General features: G+C 40.4%; 1 protein-coding gene across 3 annotated transcripts in view; it reads left to right on the forward strand.

Annotated features, from left to right (window-relative positions):
- Positions 1–301: 301 nt before the first annotated feature.
- CBLB (Cbl proto-oncogene B) overlaps positions 302–15,322 on the forward strand; it is a 140,045-nt gene continuing 125,024 nt past the window's right edge. Inside the window, exons 1-3 of one of the 3 annotated variants that reach the window (XM_052794471.1) lie at positions 302–453; positions 1,568–1,726; positions 10,882–11,132. In XM_052794471.1, coding sequence (XP_052650431.1) covers positions 1,580–1,726; positions 10,882–11,132 — 398 coding nt within the window. In that variant the 5' untranslated portion in view covers positions 302–453; positions 1,568–1,579. Of the gene's footprint in view, positions 454–849; positions 1,005–1,567; positions 1,727–10,881; positions 11,133–15,322 lie in introns of those variants that run through there. The other 2 variants (XM_052794473.1, XM_052794472.1) reach the window with 2 other exon arrangements.

Consider the following 15,322-nt stretch of genomic DNA (forward strand, 5'->3'; position numbering starts at 1 on the left):
AACCACTGGTCAGTTCGCCTATCACTCTCAGCACTGCCAGCCCCCTCCTTCCCGCCCCCTCCCCATCTCCGAAGCCTTCTCCAGCCGCCACCCCGCCCCGTTCCCACCTCCACGCTCGTTTGCTGACGGGCACGTCAGTCAAACACAGCTTCCACTTCTAATTGGCTGCTCCGAGGAGGTGGTTCCCGCCTGTGAGAAGGGGGCTTGGTTCCTCGGCGTTGCCGCCCGCCCTCCCTCCCCCGCTCTTCTGCCGGCGCGCATGCGCGGGCCTGAGTGTTGTCCTGGGGGGTGGGCATGTTCCGAGGAGAGGAGCGGCCGCCAGAGCACCGCGGGGAGGGGGCGGGAGCGGGAGCAGGAGCGGGGCCGCCGCCGCTGGGGAGCCAGCCTCACTTTCTAGGAGTGAGGGGAGACGGTAGCCTGCCGGGGGCTGCGAGCGGTGCCGCATACAGACCTGTGCGTGTGCATATATCTATAGCTCTCTCTTGCATGTGCCTCTAGGACTCTCTCTGTCGCTCGCTCGCTCTCCACACACGCGCGCACATACCCACCCACCGGGCGGGCTGGGCTGTGGTACGGGCAGGGCGGTGCGGGCGGCGGGGCAGCAGCTCCCTATGCTTCCCTGCGGGGCAGCGGCCGCCCGCCGCCACCGGCAGCAGGAGCAGCGCCACAGGGCAGAGTCCTGCGGGGCGGCCGGCGTGCGCGCGGAGCCGGCGCCGCGCTCGCGAGTGGCGGTCGCCCACGGCCGGCCCCGGCGCGGCGGCCGGGACGGGGACGCGGGCGGCGGCGCGGGAGACGCTCCGCCTGCCTCCCCCGGGGCAGCGAAGCCCGCCGCCGGAGGGAGGAGAGCCTCGTCCGACGAGTCGCTTCGGCTGCGCTCCGCCGCCCCGGGCTGAGGACGGGGGAAGCGGCCGCCGCGGGGGGCTGAGGAGGCTCCCCCACGCCCGCCTCTGGCTCTGCTCGGCGGCTCCTCTCGCTCTCGGCACAAAGCCGCGCGGTGCGAATCTGTACGTATGCGTGCGCCGGCAGCGAGGTCCGTGCCTGCCTGCCCCCTGCCCCCGCGTGCCGTGCGGATTTCTGCCTGCCTGCTGCCTTCGCCGCTTCTTCATCCCCCCCCTTCCTCCTCCTCCTCCTCCTCCTTCTTCTTCTTCTTGCCCCCACCCCGCCGCGCGTCTTCCGCGTTTGTTGTGTGGTGCGGGGTTATGTGCCCGCCGGTACGGCGGGGTCCGCGGCAGCCCGAGCGGAGGGGCCGGCGGGGGCAGGGGAGCGGCGGGGAGCGGAGCCGGGCCCTCGGGCAGCCTTGGCCGGGCCCCGCCGCCGGCGGGTGGGTTCCCCCTCCCGCCTCCCGGTGTTGACAATAAATCCGGGATCGCTTCTGCCGGTGTAAACGCGGGCCAGGTGGGTTTACGCTGTCTGTCGTGAAAAGTTAAACTTGTTCGTAGACGTGCCCCGGTCTTGCCCTTTCCTGCCCGTGAAGAAGGAAGTGTTACCTCACCGGCTGCGGCGAGTTTTATGACAAGATGTTTTCGGAGCACCTTGTGAGTCTCTCTTTCTCTGTCGTTGCGGCCAGCTCGCCTCCCAGATGGCCAATTCCCTCAACGGCCGGAACCCGCGCAAGGGACGGATCCTGGGCTTCATTGATGCCATTCAGGATGCTGTGGGCCCCCCCAAGCAGGCAGCTGCCGACCGGAGGACTGTGGAGAAGACCTGGAAGCTTATGGACAAAGTGGTGAGTGTCTGCGTGCGTTCGTGGACACAAGCAGTGAAGAATGGGGCTATTTAAATAGGTACACATGAGGAAACGGCGTCTTCCTGCAGCTCCAACTGCTATGCTGCCAGTGCCTCGGGAAGTAAGGGGACTGGTGTTTTAGGTTATTTAAGCACCAGTTGTCTTTTTTTTTTTTTTTTTTCTTTTATGTGGCCTCTGGCTATGTTTTTTTTAATCTTGGTTTGTGGAGGGAAAACAAATGTGTGTTTGCCTTGGGCTATTGTTATTTTCAGATCCTTTAAAATGACTCAAACTTGAAGAGCTGTCCTAACGAAAAGCTGCTTAACTTTGACTTGTAATTACATATTCTGTGTGTTTCGTGTTGGATCACATTGTTAGTCTGCAAACAAGACCTCTGAAGCATGAAACTTCAGTTAAGCTAATAGTCCTGTGAGACATGCTCGTGATGGCAACATAGATATGTTTGTGCTTTTAGGAATGTGCGTGGAGACTGGGGGATGTCACTCTTGTCAGTTTAGTAAACAGATTAGTATGGCACGCCTAACTTTTAAGCTTGTGTTCTGCATTTTAATGATTTTTAAGTAGTTTAGTCTTCATTTTGAAACTAGAAATACACTGTACTGAAACTCATTTTTCAGGAAGTGGGGGGATAGACCATAGATTTTTAGACCTTATAGTTCTCTGCACCAGCCTGATACATTTTGTTTAGTATTATACAAAATGACAGCTTGTATGAGGATAGATTAGCTAGGAGAGTTCCTTAGCAATGGTAGGAACAGTTTGATTATAACACGGATAACTGTTCAGGAGATGCAAGCACTCTGCTTTGCATATGAGGTGGTACTTGAGAGCTTCCTCTTGGAACTGCTGGGGAGTGAGAATTACTACCTGTTAGCCTGGGGTCTGTATGGCAAAAGTTATGACTTCTTAACTCAGTGATTCTTCATGAATTAGTGTAACTGTTTGCTTTCCCTGTGGCTCTTGTAAATGCAGATATTTTACATTTCTTAAAGTTCGTAACTAGTTATACTGACATGGTGAGGATTATTTCATGTAATATGCCTTGACAAGTGATCATTTCGAAGTATTTGGTTGAGTCCTTGTATGCTTTCCTTTTTGATGCTCCAAGAATAGCATCTGTATTTCCATCACAGTTTCTGATGATGATTATAAACTTAAAAACCAGCTGTGATAGGAATTGTTATTATCACAAAGACTTTGTTGACATTTCCATGTTAATCATCAGGATGCTGTAAACAGTGAGCATCTTGTAATAAGAACTGCAAGTATAAATACTTGGAAGCAGGCAGTACTTCCTGTAGAAGGAAGTTTTCGGCTTGGAAACCAGGAATCTGGTTTGTTGTTGAAACCACGTGGGGAATGTACATGTACAGCTTAATTTCCCCATGTAAGGTCATTTGCAAAACTATATGGTAAGGTTGTCCCCTGATTAGTTTGTATGTTCATGGTTACCAGAAAATGCTAACCCTGCTGCTTGGACTTGTGAATTGCTTTTACTCAGCTAGTATAGGATAACTGTATTTGTCACTATTACACTAGAGCATCAGTACAGCCAGTGAGGCCTGTTCTGTAGAAGTCGCTGGAAAGGCTGGACTTTGCGCTGTGCTTTCTTCTTCATTTTACTGGATAAGTGTTCTCAATTTGGATCTTTAATGTACCCTCTTTAAGCTGCTCTCAGTTAATCAAATTTTATTTCCAAATTATATTAAAGTATACCAGACAGTATGATGTCATAGTGTGAGAATGCTGTAGCTTACTGCTTGAGTTTTTAGCATTTGGTACTTATAGTGAAAGGATGTGTTTGAGCAAATTTAATATGTTGGCAAACAAATTTAAGTCTCTTAGCCTTATGTGGCAGTAGGCATAGGAAGGTCATTTTCTCTTCTCCTCTGCCTAGATCAAAACCAGGGATTAAAATCAGATATAGAAACCTGCTCGATTGACTGTTGTTTCAAATCCCATTTCTGGAGTGTGTCCTATGACTGATTTCTGTGGTGGGTCACTGATCAAATTAATACCTAGTGAAGGTGGTAGGCTCTGCAAAGTCGGTGGGGTGCCACCCATGGTAAGATTGTGGCTTTGAGGCCTATTTTGCTTGTTGTAATAGCAGTCATTATTCTTGTTTATTCTTTAACTATAATAGCTGTGATAACCATCTTTTTGCTGCAATGAGGTAGCTAAAGTTTTCTCCCATTCTAAAGATGTTAGGGAAAGGGAGAATGGGAACAAAGCAAAGCTATTATCTTGGCCAAAGGATGAAAAAAAGAGCACCCTTAAAAACTAGGGGCAGAGCTCAATAATTTCTGGTTTACATTTCTTTCTTTCTTTCTTTCTTTCTTTCTTTCTTAAAATTGCCATTCTTTACCTTTCCTGCATTTCTTTCTGTAATTTCCTCCTTTGGCAGATGAGATTTTCTGTATGAATTACTTGTTTTCAACAATAAGGGATTAACCAATACTACAAATATTCCTCCTCTATAGGAACTATACTATGAGAGTGGTTTTATGGTATATGTAGAAGTTCTGGCTACTCAGATACCATGCAAACTTCTCTGTGTAGAATTGGTTGTATGTCATGCTTTGGACTTGTTCAGATTTCATGGTAATGTTTGTTTTCTATGGCCTGATGCTTCTTCAGCTGTCAGAATAGGCAGAAGGTTGCAGTTCTGCTTAAGTGTCTTCGGTTTAAAAGTCTGTTACCAGTTTGAAAAAATAAAGGGTTTTGAAAGAGTTCTTTAGCAGGACAGAATGTTGGGATGGTGCTCCTGGTTAGAGCCCTGTTTGTAAAAGTTACTCTAAGCAACATACTTGCAGGGAATAATAATAATAAAAAAATCTTGTTCTGAGTAATCGGTGAATGTGAATTGTTATCTGTCTGTGTATCTTATATCTGCGTCTGCCTTTTTATACTTTATCCACTGGGATCTGTACTTCTTGAGGTTTATGGGTATGTCTTTTTTTACATGAATTTACAATACTACCTGAATTATTAAAGGGACATCAACTGTTAGCATCAGTGTCGTTTCCCTGCTGCTTTTCTCATGGGTAAGCAGTAGCTTTACCATTTAGAAACAAAATTACTTTAATTCCTTCGCAATGCAAAGGATAATATTCTTTTTATCGTTTGGAAAGCTAGCCCTCCTTTCTAGTGCTAGCATTATGTAAGCAAGTTGACCATATATCTCTGAACTTCTAGCAAGCAAATTACTGTTCTTAAAACATGATGTCTATTATAGAAAGTTAAATAACTCTTAAGTCTTCCTTTAAACTATGCATAAATTACATGAGATTTTTTTTTTCCTGAGATTCTAAACCTAATGGTTTTAAAATCTAGAAACTAGCTGTGGATATTTATAATATATATAAAATGGATTATTAGAGGATAATGGCTATCTTGAGAACAACTTCGGGAGAGACTGTCTATTATGTAAACATGGGAGTAGTTAAGTTAATTTACTGCTCGGGCTATTTAGAGTTGGCAGTACTATTGTGCATACTTTACTATTGTGGGTTTCAAGCCGATAAAATTGTGACACGTTCTGAGCAGGATTTTTTAAAACATGAATATTTCAGCAACTTCCAATCACTTTTCAGTACTTTTATGCACTGGGCCTGAAAATAATTGTATTTTCTACTATGAAGATGAACAATATTGTCTCTCTCATGTCTCATGTCTCTCTCACAGCCCACCCAGTTGTTTGACTCTGACTATGTAAATGGGGATGGCAGTTTGATTTGCCGTTTAATACTTACCTAAGAGCAAATTAGAATGCGTCTCCAAAGCTCATACTATTGACTTAGTGAGTACAAGCCGTATTACCTCTGTAACTTACTAATGTGGTTTCCTTTAAATTGTTCGTCAGCATCCAAGTTTTCAACAGCATCTAAGTGAGTATACAGAGCATGGTAGTTGAAACTATGTGTGTGTTGGTTATTCTTTATAACACTTTATGTAGTTGTTACATTAATGTGCAACCTTCCAAGTCAATTAAATGTCATTGTTCTACAAAGGATCTAGAAAAGACCATCGACAATCATAACCATGGTATTCTTCAGCGTATTACCTGGTGAAAGTTGATAGGAAGTTTTGTCCTGCATACACTGTTTGTGGAAAAAGAATAAAAATTTAAACACATGAAAGCTTCTCTTTTTCTAATCAGAAGAAAGTATAAATGACCCTCCAAGGTCAGCTGTCCTTGTGCATATGTAGCATCAGCATTGTTATTGCTTATTCCTGCAGTACGGAAACATATGGCTCAGTTGCAGTGTGGTAGCTGTTGAACAAGCACTTATTGTGTTCTCAGATAAGATCGGTGATTGGTCACCTCTACTTAAATTTTGATGAGAAGGCTTCTTTCAGAAAGAAAACCCATCTTTCTGTGGAAAATAAAATGCATTGCAATTAAGGTAACATCTGGTGGGAAGAAATACATGATGAAGCAGCATAAAGTTCAGATTTCATCCATTTTCCTGATTAGCTCCTCCCTGATTAAGTTCTTCAGAATTCATTTTTGGTAGCATTGTGTGTTGTGGTTTTCTGGCGAATTGTTACAGTATCTTACTGCAGAGCTACCTTTATTCTGTCTGGTGTACTTTGACATTTTTTGTACTGCACGGCAGAAGATACTTGTTCAGTAGATGATTTTGAAGTGTAGTTTTGGAAGTGTGTGAGCACTGGTGGTTTGATTGTTCTAGTCCATTCACTGCAGCTGAAAACAGTGTTTAGCGGATGTCCTACTCATTAGATACTTTTTCTGTTTTAGCTGTGTTACTTTCCTTGTATTGTCTTTGACTAGCATTAGGTGTTTAAACAGATTGTGTTAGGGCTGATATACTTTGCTTGAACAAAGTTCTTTTGTCAAACAAGTTCAGGGCTTTCAACTTTATTGTTTGCTTTAAAAAGTGGATAGAAGATACAATTTTTTGTAAGAAATTAATTTTCTAAATACAATAGGCATCCATGACTCTATCTGAAGATGCTATGAAATAATGCCTTATAATTTAAGTCAAATATCTTAAAAAATGTTATGAGTAGTGCTATTTATTTTTTGGGGGGAGGGGGTGCGGAGAGGAGAGGAGGGAAGAGGCGGTTGGGTTTTTTCTCCTTGGGCACTAGAGTAAGCTTGTCTGGAAGTTCCTGAGTTAACTGTTTCAAAATTTGTTTCTGGTAGATGTGGGTAATGCCTTAGTAGTTCACAATCAGAATTACACTCTGTCGTTTCTGTGATTCTGGAGTAAATACTTGGATTTACCCTGAGTGAGGTAATGAAAGGAGTTTAGATTTGTCTCAGTTTACCTCAATGAGAGAGACATTTCTTACCAACTTGCTGACGGACTGCTTTTCATTTTTGAGACTGGATGCTTGCTAAATACATACATGCTTACTTCCAGTCATAACAATACACAAATCACACAGTGATATGATTCATGTCTGCTCCTAAAGTGTTGGTGAGGCTTGTTTTGTAAAGTGCAATATGGAGGTCTTTATTTTTGGCTGGGTTTTTTGTTTGTTTGTTTGTTTTGTTTTTGTTTTGATTTCTGTTTTCTTTTGAAGTAAGGTATGTGCACCACTTCTGGTGCATTGGTAAATCTTTTGCGTCAGCAGATGCCATTTCTTATTGCTTGCTTTTAATTGTGAACTGCTGTGGTACGTGTCAGGACATCCTGACTCTGGAAACCATATGGTTTACCAGCCATCTCTTTACAAACTTACTTCCTTGTGTACTCTATAAAGTGAAGATAGCCTTGTACTACTTCACTGGATCACTGACTTGAACTAAGTGTTAGCATTTTTTCAATGAGAATGTGTAAGACTAATAGAGTTGTACTGTAGAAGAATTTTTGTATGACTTCCTTAAAGGCTTGTTCTGGAGTTGAAGGTTCTAGTAATGTGCTGTATTTATCTCTATAAATTCAGCGGAAGGTGAAGCCTTGTAAACCACGATGACCACAGGATCCTGTTTTGATGTGTGTATTGACTGTATGTAATGATACTGGACTGAAGAAGACTTTCTAGAACATCTGTAGGAGAAACTAGTTCTTCTTTATAACTGAATGTTCTTTTTGTATAGCTGAATAGACCAACTGTTGAAAATACACCAATTAGCATAAGCAATTTGCTTTTTCTTGTTGTTTTTATATTTTTAATGGTATTTCTAATATGTATGAAACGACTTATATTCTGCTTGTTGGCACATCTCATTGAAAAGGTGGACTTCAGAAAGAGAATTAATTCTTTGTTCATAAGATTTAAGTTAGGATAAATAAGCAATTCAAAATGATTGCAGCCTTTTCTGCTTGTGGTCTCTCGTTGCTGCCTTTTTTCCCTGAATAAATATTTTCCTCTTTTCAGCTGTTTTTTCCTTGTGCTTCTTGCTCCAGAAAGTTGTAGTGCCTTATCAGTGATACTGATTTGTGTCATCTGTAGTTGGCTTTGGGAAGAATGTCAACCTTGTTTCGAGTTTTCACTAAATCAGAAATCACAGGTAACCAAAGTTCAGATGAAAAAGGTCTACGTTTTTCATAAAGGTTTTCACTGCTGTCTTTGGGATTCCAGTTCTTCTAACTCTTCTACAAAAAGAAATTCATGTATGTCTCTGCATGGATGATTTTCAGATGTGTCTACACATGTAAAATTCTTTGCTCATGTTTCTGAAAGATCCTTAAAGCATTCTGTCAGCTTAACTTCAGCATAACTAAAAGAAAATGTTTAATCACCTTCATAAGTCTCTCTTGTTAGTTCCTTTCTTAATTTTCTCGGGTGACACCATCATCCTGCCTTCATTCAGGCAACTCAACTTTTAAAAGAGCAGTTCAAGTAATGTCTGAATCTTTCCGACCAATCCATTCACCTAAATCTGTCATCCAGGCCTTGCTATTTTGTATATCAGCAAGTTCGGCTTTGCTTTTCTGACCTTAAAAGAATGCCATAATATCCAACCTTTATTCTTTGAGAATGCTGCTGCAGCCATCTCCTAACCCACGACTTGGTCCATGTTGTCCTTTTCTTTATCCTGATAACCTTCTGTTTATCACATGAAATAGAAACAAGTTATTTTCAGTTTCAGAGTCTCTTGCTGTCTTGCTCTTGCAGTTCATGGATTGCAGTTCCAGACTTCATCACCTGATGAAGACATGACCAAACACCTTTAAGCTTTACTTTCTTTTTTTTGTTTCCTTCCAGCTTATTCCTAAATTTAGGAGGAATTCCTTTATAAGCCACTAAATTATTGTAGAGCTTGCCTTGAAACTTTGCTGTTTATATCTAGAAATACTTAACTGCTAACGCCCTGAACCACTCTTTAGCATGTTGAACAGTGTTATGCTCATGTATTCATGTTTGCCTGCATCCATCTGCTGTCTTTTTGTTTCCTACTGAGATTGCAAATTTCTCTGTGGGAAGGACTGTCTGTTCAACAACACATCAGAAGGGTTCCTGATCCCTTACTTGGTCTAGTAGGTGAAGGAATAATAGAAATTACTAAAGTAACAATGGATCAGTGAAATGAGGGGAACTATTGCAAATGTTGTGTTTTAAGTACTGTTTTTGAAAGGTGCTAACATTTCTATAGTGCTTATGAGTTTGCACTGTTATAATGGTGCTAGACTTCTTTTTTTAAAATTTGTCAGTGCTTGACTTTTGTCCACTATTCTGTCTCCACTTTTCTAACTATGACCTCAGTTACCTAAATCTAATTGCCTGGTGTGTTTTTGTATGTATGTTTCAGAGGGAAAAAAGTTACACATTTGCTTTGCTGTTTGTGGTGCATGAAGGTCTGTTAATGGCAACAGTCTTAAGGCAGCGAATTTCTTCATCTAGAAATTGAAGGAGGGGTCAGCAATAGTGATACAGCTTTGAGTTTAGAGAGCTGAATGTTGTTACAGGATACAAGTTTGTTGTTCTGGCCCCCCACCCCCCGCCGGAAATGCTCAAGACTGCACTTTTTTGAAGTTGATACATTAGTAAGAATAGAACTCTGCTTTCAGCAGTATTAAGATGTTTTTACAGCCTCATTAGTTACCTCAAAAGAATGTCAAAGTCACTAATATATAATGTGGCAATCTCCAAATGATACCTATAAAACTTTGATACCACATGGACTTAATTTTTTCGTAAGTATTTGCATATGTACCGCTGCGCACACGTGTCTAGAATGTGTCCCTCTGCAGTGTTTTAGCTGAGCATGAATAGCTCAGTGCAATAGCACTCAAAAACTATCCGTTAGTTTTGATCTCTTTTGCTTTCTAGAACAGAACATTACGGAACAAACTACCAGAGAATTTAGGTAGTTGGGAGATAATTACTCTAACCTTGTATGTGTTCAGGAAACAAGAACAGTACCTTCTTGTTCCAGAAACATTTCCCGTGGAGACTAGACTCAAATAAAGGTGTTCAATTAATTTGAAGCTTATTCTTTTAAGTAATATATATTACTCAATTAATTTTTGTGCCTTTTAGGAACATGATGATTCCAAGTCCATTAAGATGTTATCTTCTATTACAGCCATGAACTGGAAAATATTGAGTTTATAATGTTTTGTTTCCTGGTTTATGATATCTGTTTGTGAGTGACTTAATTTCTGTCTGTCATAGCTAATAGCTTTTGAGCTACTAGTGGCATTCAGACCATTTTCATGTGTGTAGACCTCTCAAACTTTAAATTCCTATGGGTTCTAAGAGGTTATGTTGTTGGATAGAGAAGAGAGAGAGACAGCAGATGATGAGGTAATTTATAAGCTCAGTTCTTAGTAGACATTTAAACATCCATAGGGAAGTTCACCTGCAGCAAACACATCTGTATGAAACTACTGCTCTTGGCATTAGTTGCATACTGTGTTTTGATAATATACTCCTTAGCATATAGTAGGTAGGCAAAGACATTCTTACTTTAAATGCAAAACCCCGAACTATGTAAGTAAGCTTGTTTGCTTTTTATAGATGTGATAGGATTAAGTTAAATATTACTTCCTTTGACATTAGAGACTGTGTTGGGATTTCATGGAATATAAATGAAGTAGGATTTAATTCTTTGTGCCCAGAGGTTAGAGAAGTATGCTTATACCCATTAAGACATCACATCAGGCTTTGCCCCAACATATTTCTTGTCTTTTACATTCTCTTGTTTTTGGTTATAGGTAAGATTGTGCCAAAACCCAAAGCTGCAGCTCAAAAACAGCCCACCTTACATACTTGACATTTTACCTGACACTTATCAACATTTGCGACTTATACTGAGCAAATACGATGACAACCAGAAACTTGCACAACTCAGTGAGAACGAATATTTTAAAATCTACATTGACAGTCTCATGAAAAAATCGAAACGTGCTATAAGACTCTTCAAAGAAGGAAAGGAAAGAATGTATGAGGAGCAGTCACAGGACAGGTAAGTGAAATATTTAAATATGAAGTAGATTGTCTGGCCTGTCTGCATTCTTAACACTGTTTGTCTGCAGCTGTTGTGTTTTGACGTTTTTAATTATTTAAAGAGCAGAAGTATTTATTGTTTGGATTCATTGACCCTGCAGGTCAATCAGTAATTTGCTGGATTTGTTCCACTGTGTGCTCTTGTCTGTCACTTTATGACCTTTAAGACCAAGTGCATTTCCTTCATAAAACATTCATTTCATTGTAATTGCTTATTCACAGGGCCTTACAATATGTAGTTTTTCCGCTGGCAGAGAGAGACTGACTGTTACTTGGATTGAGCTTGACCTCCCTACCCCAGTTCTTAAAACTGTGGGAGCCATGATGGCTATTGACTTAGACCTTTCACAAGTGATGAAATGGAGCAAAACAATATTCACATTTTTGAGATATTGTGTGATGTTAGCATAAGGTGATGATAATGTTAGTTTGGTGCTGCGAAGCCTTTTCAGAAACCTAATGGATTCCTGATTTGCAGTGGTTCAGTTTTAATAACAGGGATTAATGTCTACTTTATGTGTACTCTTGGTGGTGAGTGAAGAGGTTTTTAATATTTGATTTTATTGCCTGATAATTTAAAAATAATATTTCAAGAACTTCTGTGCAAAATCTGCAGTTTTGTTTTGGGAAGGGATATAGCAGTGTTGTGGCAATTAGCCTCTGCCATGTGTGGTATATCTGTAAATCTATTCAAATAGAAGATACAATGCTGTTTCCAGAGTCTTCCCTTTTTAAAGGAGATGGGGGGAATGGGAGATAGAAAGGAAGTGAACGGAGGATTGAATCCCCTGCCTCTGTGTCTGCACCTGAGCTCAGAGGCAGGGTTGCAGTATGGTTTTACAGCTGGTGAAAGTGTTGGTAGAAGCAGTGAAATGTCTACATTCTTGTAAATGTCACTGCTGTTACGTTTGATTTACACATATGTTCCTTCCAGATCTTCAGCAGTGATCATAGCTATTCAGTATACCGTGGTAGTCTCCTGCGCTTGATAGGGTGTCTGAAGCTTGCTTAAGGTCTAAGGAATTTTCTTCTAAAGTATGTGAAGACTGTTCAATTGTGAATATACTTGGAGCAATTTGCCTAAGAGGAGCAAAATACACTGTTCGACCTATTTTAGTGATGAGTAAAGATCTTGATGAATGTTTTTTGTGTTTGAATTCATAAGTATGTCAAGGAATGTTTTCACTGTAGATGCATTCTTACCAGAACCCCTGGAAGAATTGTTCAGCACTGAGCCTATGGGTTCTTTTTTAATATCCCATTTGTTTTATGTACAGAAGTCATTGTGTTGCAAAGGAAATAAGAACTTTGTATGGTAAGGGAAATTTGACATAAATGGTTGCATTATGTAAACAGGTTTTATTTTGACTTCCCTATGTTGTATGAAACCCAGATTTACTTATGGTTTTGCTTACAGTTAGCAATAAATTAAAGCCAGTTTCAGTGTCACTTTTTCAAAAACACTGCTATACGCTCTGTACAGTCATTCAAACAGTGTCTTAGTAACTGTATCTAGTTGCTAGAGTTGCTTTTTTCTTTCCAATTACCCACTTCATTTCCTCCATAAGGGTAACAGTGGTGACAGAAGGATGTCTTTTGAGAAGCAAACAGTTTTTGAAGGAGGTGCAGTTAGCATATTTACTGTCATTTATTTGGGCCATTCTTGTGAGACAGTTGGAGAGGAGGGATTTTAAAACAAAACATAGTAGTGAAGTGCACTGAATCACAATAACTGCTTTGGGGTCTCTAAATTTGTTTCTGAAGGTGGCAACTATATTATTTTGCCTGACTGAAGGAGTTTGAAGCTTGAGGAAAGCAGTACAATAGAAATGTTTCTCCTGTGCTAAAATTGTTAGTTGTGTTTCCTATACAAACAAAAATTCTGACTGTATGTCAGAATGCTTAAACAAAAAAAAGTGTAAGCATTGTTTCAGCAGTTCATGCCTCATGCCATTGTAAGTTAAAATCTACATCATTGTGACTTCAGTGCACTCTCATTCATCTAATGGTGATGTTTTATCTGTGTGTGTGTCCTAGTTTAAAGTTGAATGAAGGTATACTTGTTTGAGCCCTATGACTAGGTACCCGTTTGCTCTGCAGTGCTTCAACGTACTTAATCATGTTAATCCTTGGTAAGTTAGTAAAAGAAGCTGTTAATGTTTTTAGCTTCTTTGCTTCCAAATATGCCTGCATTAACCTAAGTACGTTATTTCTTAGTGTTATAATGCAAACATAGGAGTGTTCATTTAAATAACTGTTTTTGATGATGTTTCCAAAATGACTGTCAAATTGAGGTGTAGTCAATTTAAAAAAAAAAAAAAAAAGGCAAGCCAAAAGCCTTTTGCATTGACACCTGGCCAGTTTCTGTGGTTTTCAATCTTACATTTCTGTTTTGTTTTCTGTTAGTGTCTCTGTGGTTTCTGGATAAAAGGTCATCAGGAAAAAGAGAAACTGGCTGCATTTGGAAGCATTCTGTATATATAGTTGATTAGTATACTTTTAACCTATTAGTGTTATTAAATAAGTTAAAAGGTTATCTAGTGATGGTACATTTAGGAACCAATGCCAATATGAATGTGATCTTATTTGTCTGATGACACCAAAATTACTCTGTTGTGAAGAATTTGTCATGAATTTTAGTTCTCAAAGATCTGTGGATGAAACAAGATAGTGTGCCAGTCAGGTTATGTACAAATGGCTAAACCAGAAGTTTACACTGTGATGGTGTTGCCTTTCTATCCTGTGTTTCATGTCAAACACATGATAGCCGTTTAAGAGTAGTTGGTGCTGTCATTCTGTACACTCTGGGGTGAGTCTTGCTAAGTGGAGAAAACACAGCTTACAAGTTTGTTTATTGTATATGAATTACATCTACCTTCTGGGTATGGTGTCTAGTATAAAATTGTCCTCTTGCTTCACGAAGTAAGAGATGATGTTCAATAAATTCTGTAAACTGTACTAGATACAGGCTGCACAGAAGTTTTTCTATGTATGAAGTAATTTAAAGATATTTTTTGTCACATTTTATTTTTTAAATTTTATTAACAAAGGCTTATTAAAATTACTGGTTCAGGTACAACTACCCTTCTTGAAAGGCTTTGTGTGTCTTTAAGGGTCTGGGGTTTTGTTTTGTGGTTTGTTTTGTTTTTGTTTTGTTTTTCCCCTTTGTTATTTATTGGGAAGTAGACTAAAGCTGGAAGGCATCATTTCTGTGAAGTCCAAACTTCCTTTTGTCTTACTACATTCCAGAATTATGCATCCAGAAAAAATAAAAACTTTGGAGGCTGGCAGTTTTTTCAGACAAATGTGTTAGCCAGGTGTAGAAATCAAGCACATAAGTTAGAATAATAACACCAGAGGAGGAATAAAGTGGCAATGGGGAGATTACATTTGGATTCATTCAAGATGCTGGACATGGTCTTCAGGGCTAACACAGCCATTTTTTAGTAACGGAGACAAGTACGAGCTTTCCTGTGCTTAGCTGTAAGTTGTGTCCTTGGAAGAATATGTCTTGAGGTGGAACTTGTTCGTTGTCTGTTTTAATATTGCATGCCTTCTGCTATATGCCCTTTATATGAGGAGAAGAAAAGTATAAAACCAGGGTGTATACTTCTAATACTCTCTTAAATACTGCTTGGTTCAGCCAAAATTAGTTGGCTACTTGTTTTTAAGTGGCATTGCAGAAGTGGAAGAGGAAGATAGGATGAAAGGTGGATATTTCTTAAGTAGTGGGCAGTACTGATGAAGATGGCAAGAGAAGAGCTGAGGTGTTTTTGGCGTTGATGTAAAACGGCACCTGTTCCTGTACAGAAAATCTTACTAAATTCTCTTGCGTATCTGGCCATTTGGTGTCTTGATTCAAATTGCATGTTTCTAGATTTTACAGCTTGATTAAGCATTTTGTTAGTGCAGAATTCTTACATTCTCCAAGTCTTCTAGGGAGGTATTATACCTATGATTCAAGCGATAGATCAGGTTCTCCTTTGTTACTGTTCATGTGGGTTAGTGGGTTTACAAGTATTCCATTTCTCTTCCTTAAGTCTGTGTTGACAACTGAGATCAGGTAAGGTTCTTGAATGAAGTCCCTGAACTGGCACATCAAAGTACACAGCATTCTTGGTAAAGACCTTTCTACTGCTGAAATGTCTA

Source organism: Harpia harpyja, chromosome 8 (assembly GCF_026419915.1).
Source record: "Harpia harpyja isolate bHarHar1 chromosome 8, bHarHar1 primary haplotype, whole genome shotgun sequence".
NCBI classification, from domain to species: domain Eukaryota; kingdom Metazoa; phylum Chordata; class Aves; order Accipitriformes; family Accipitridae; genus Harpia; species Harpia harpyja.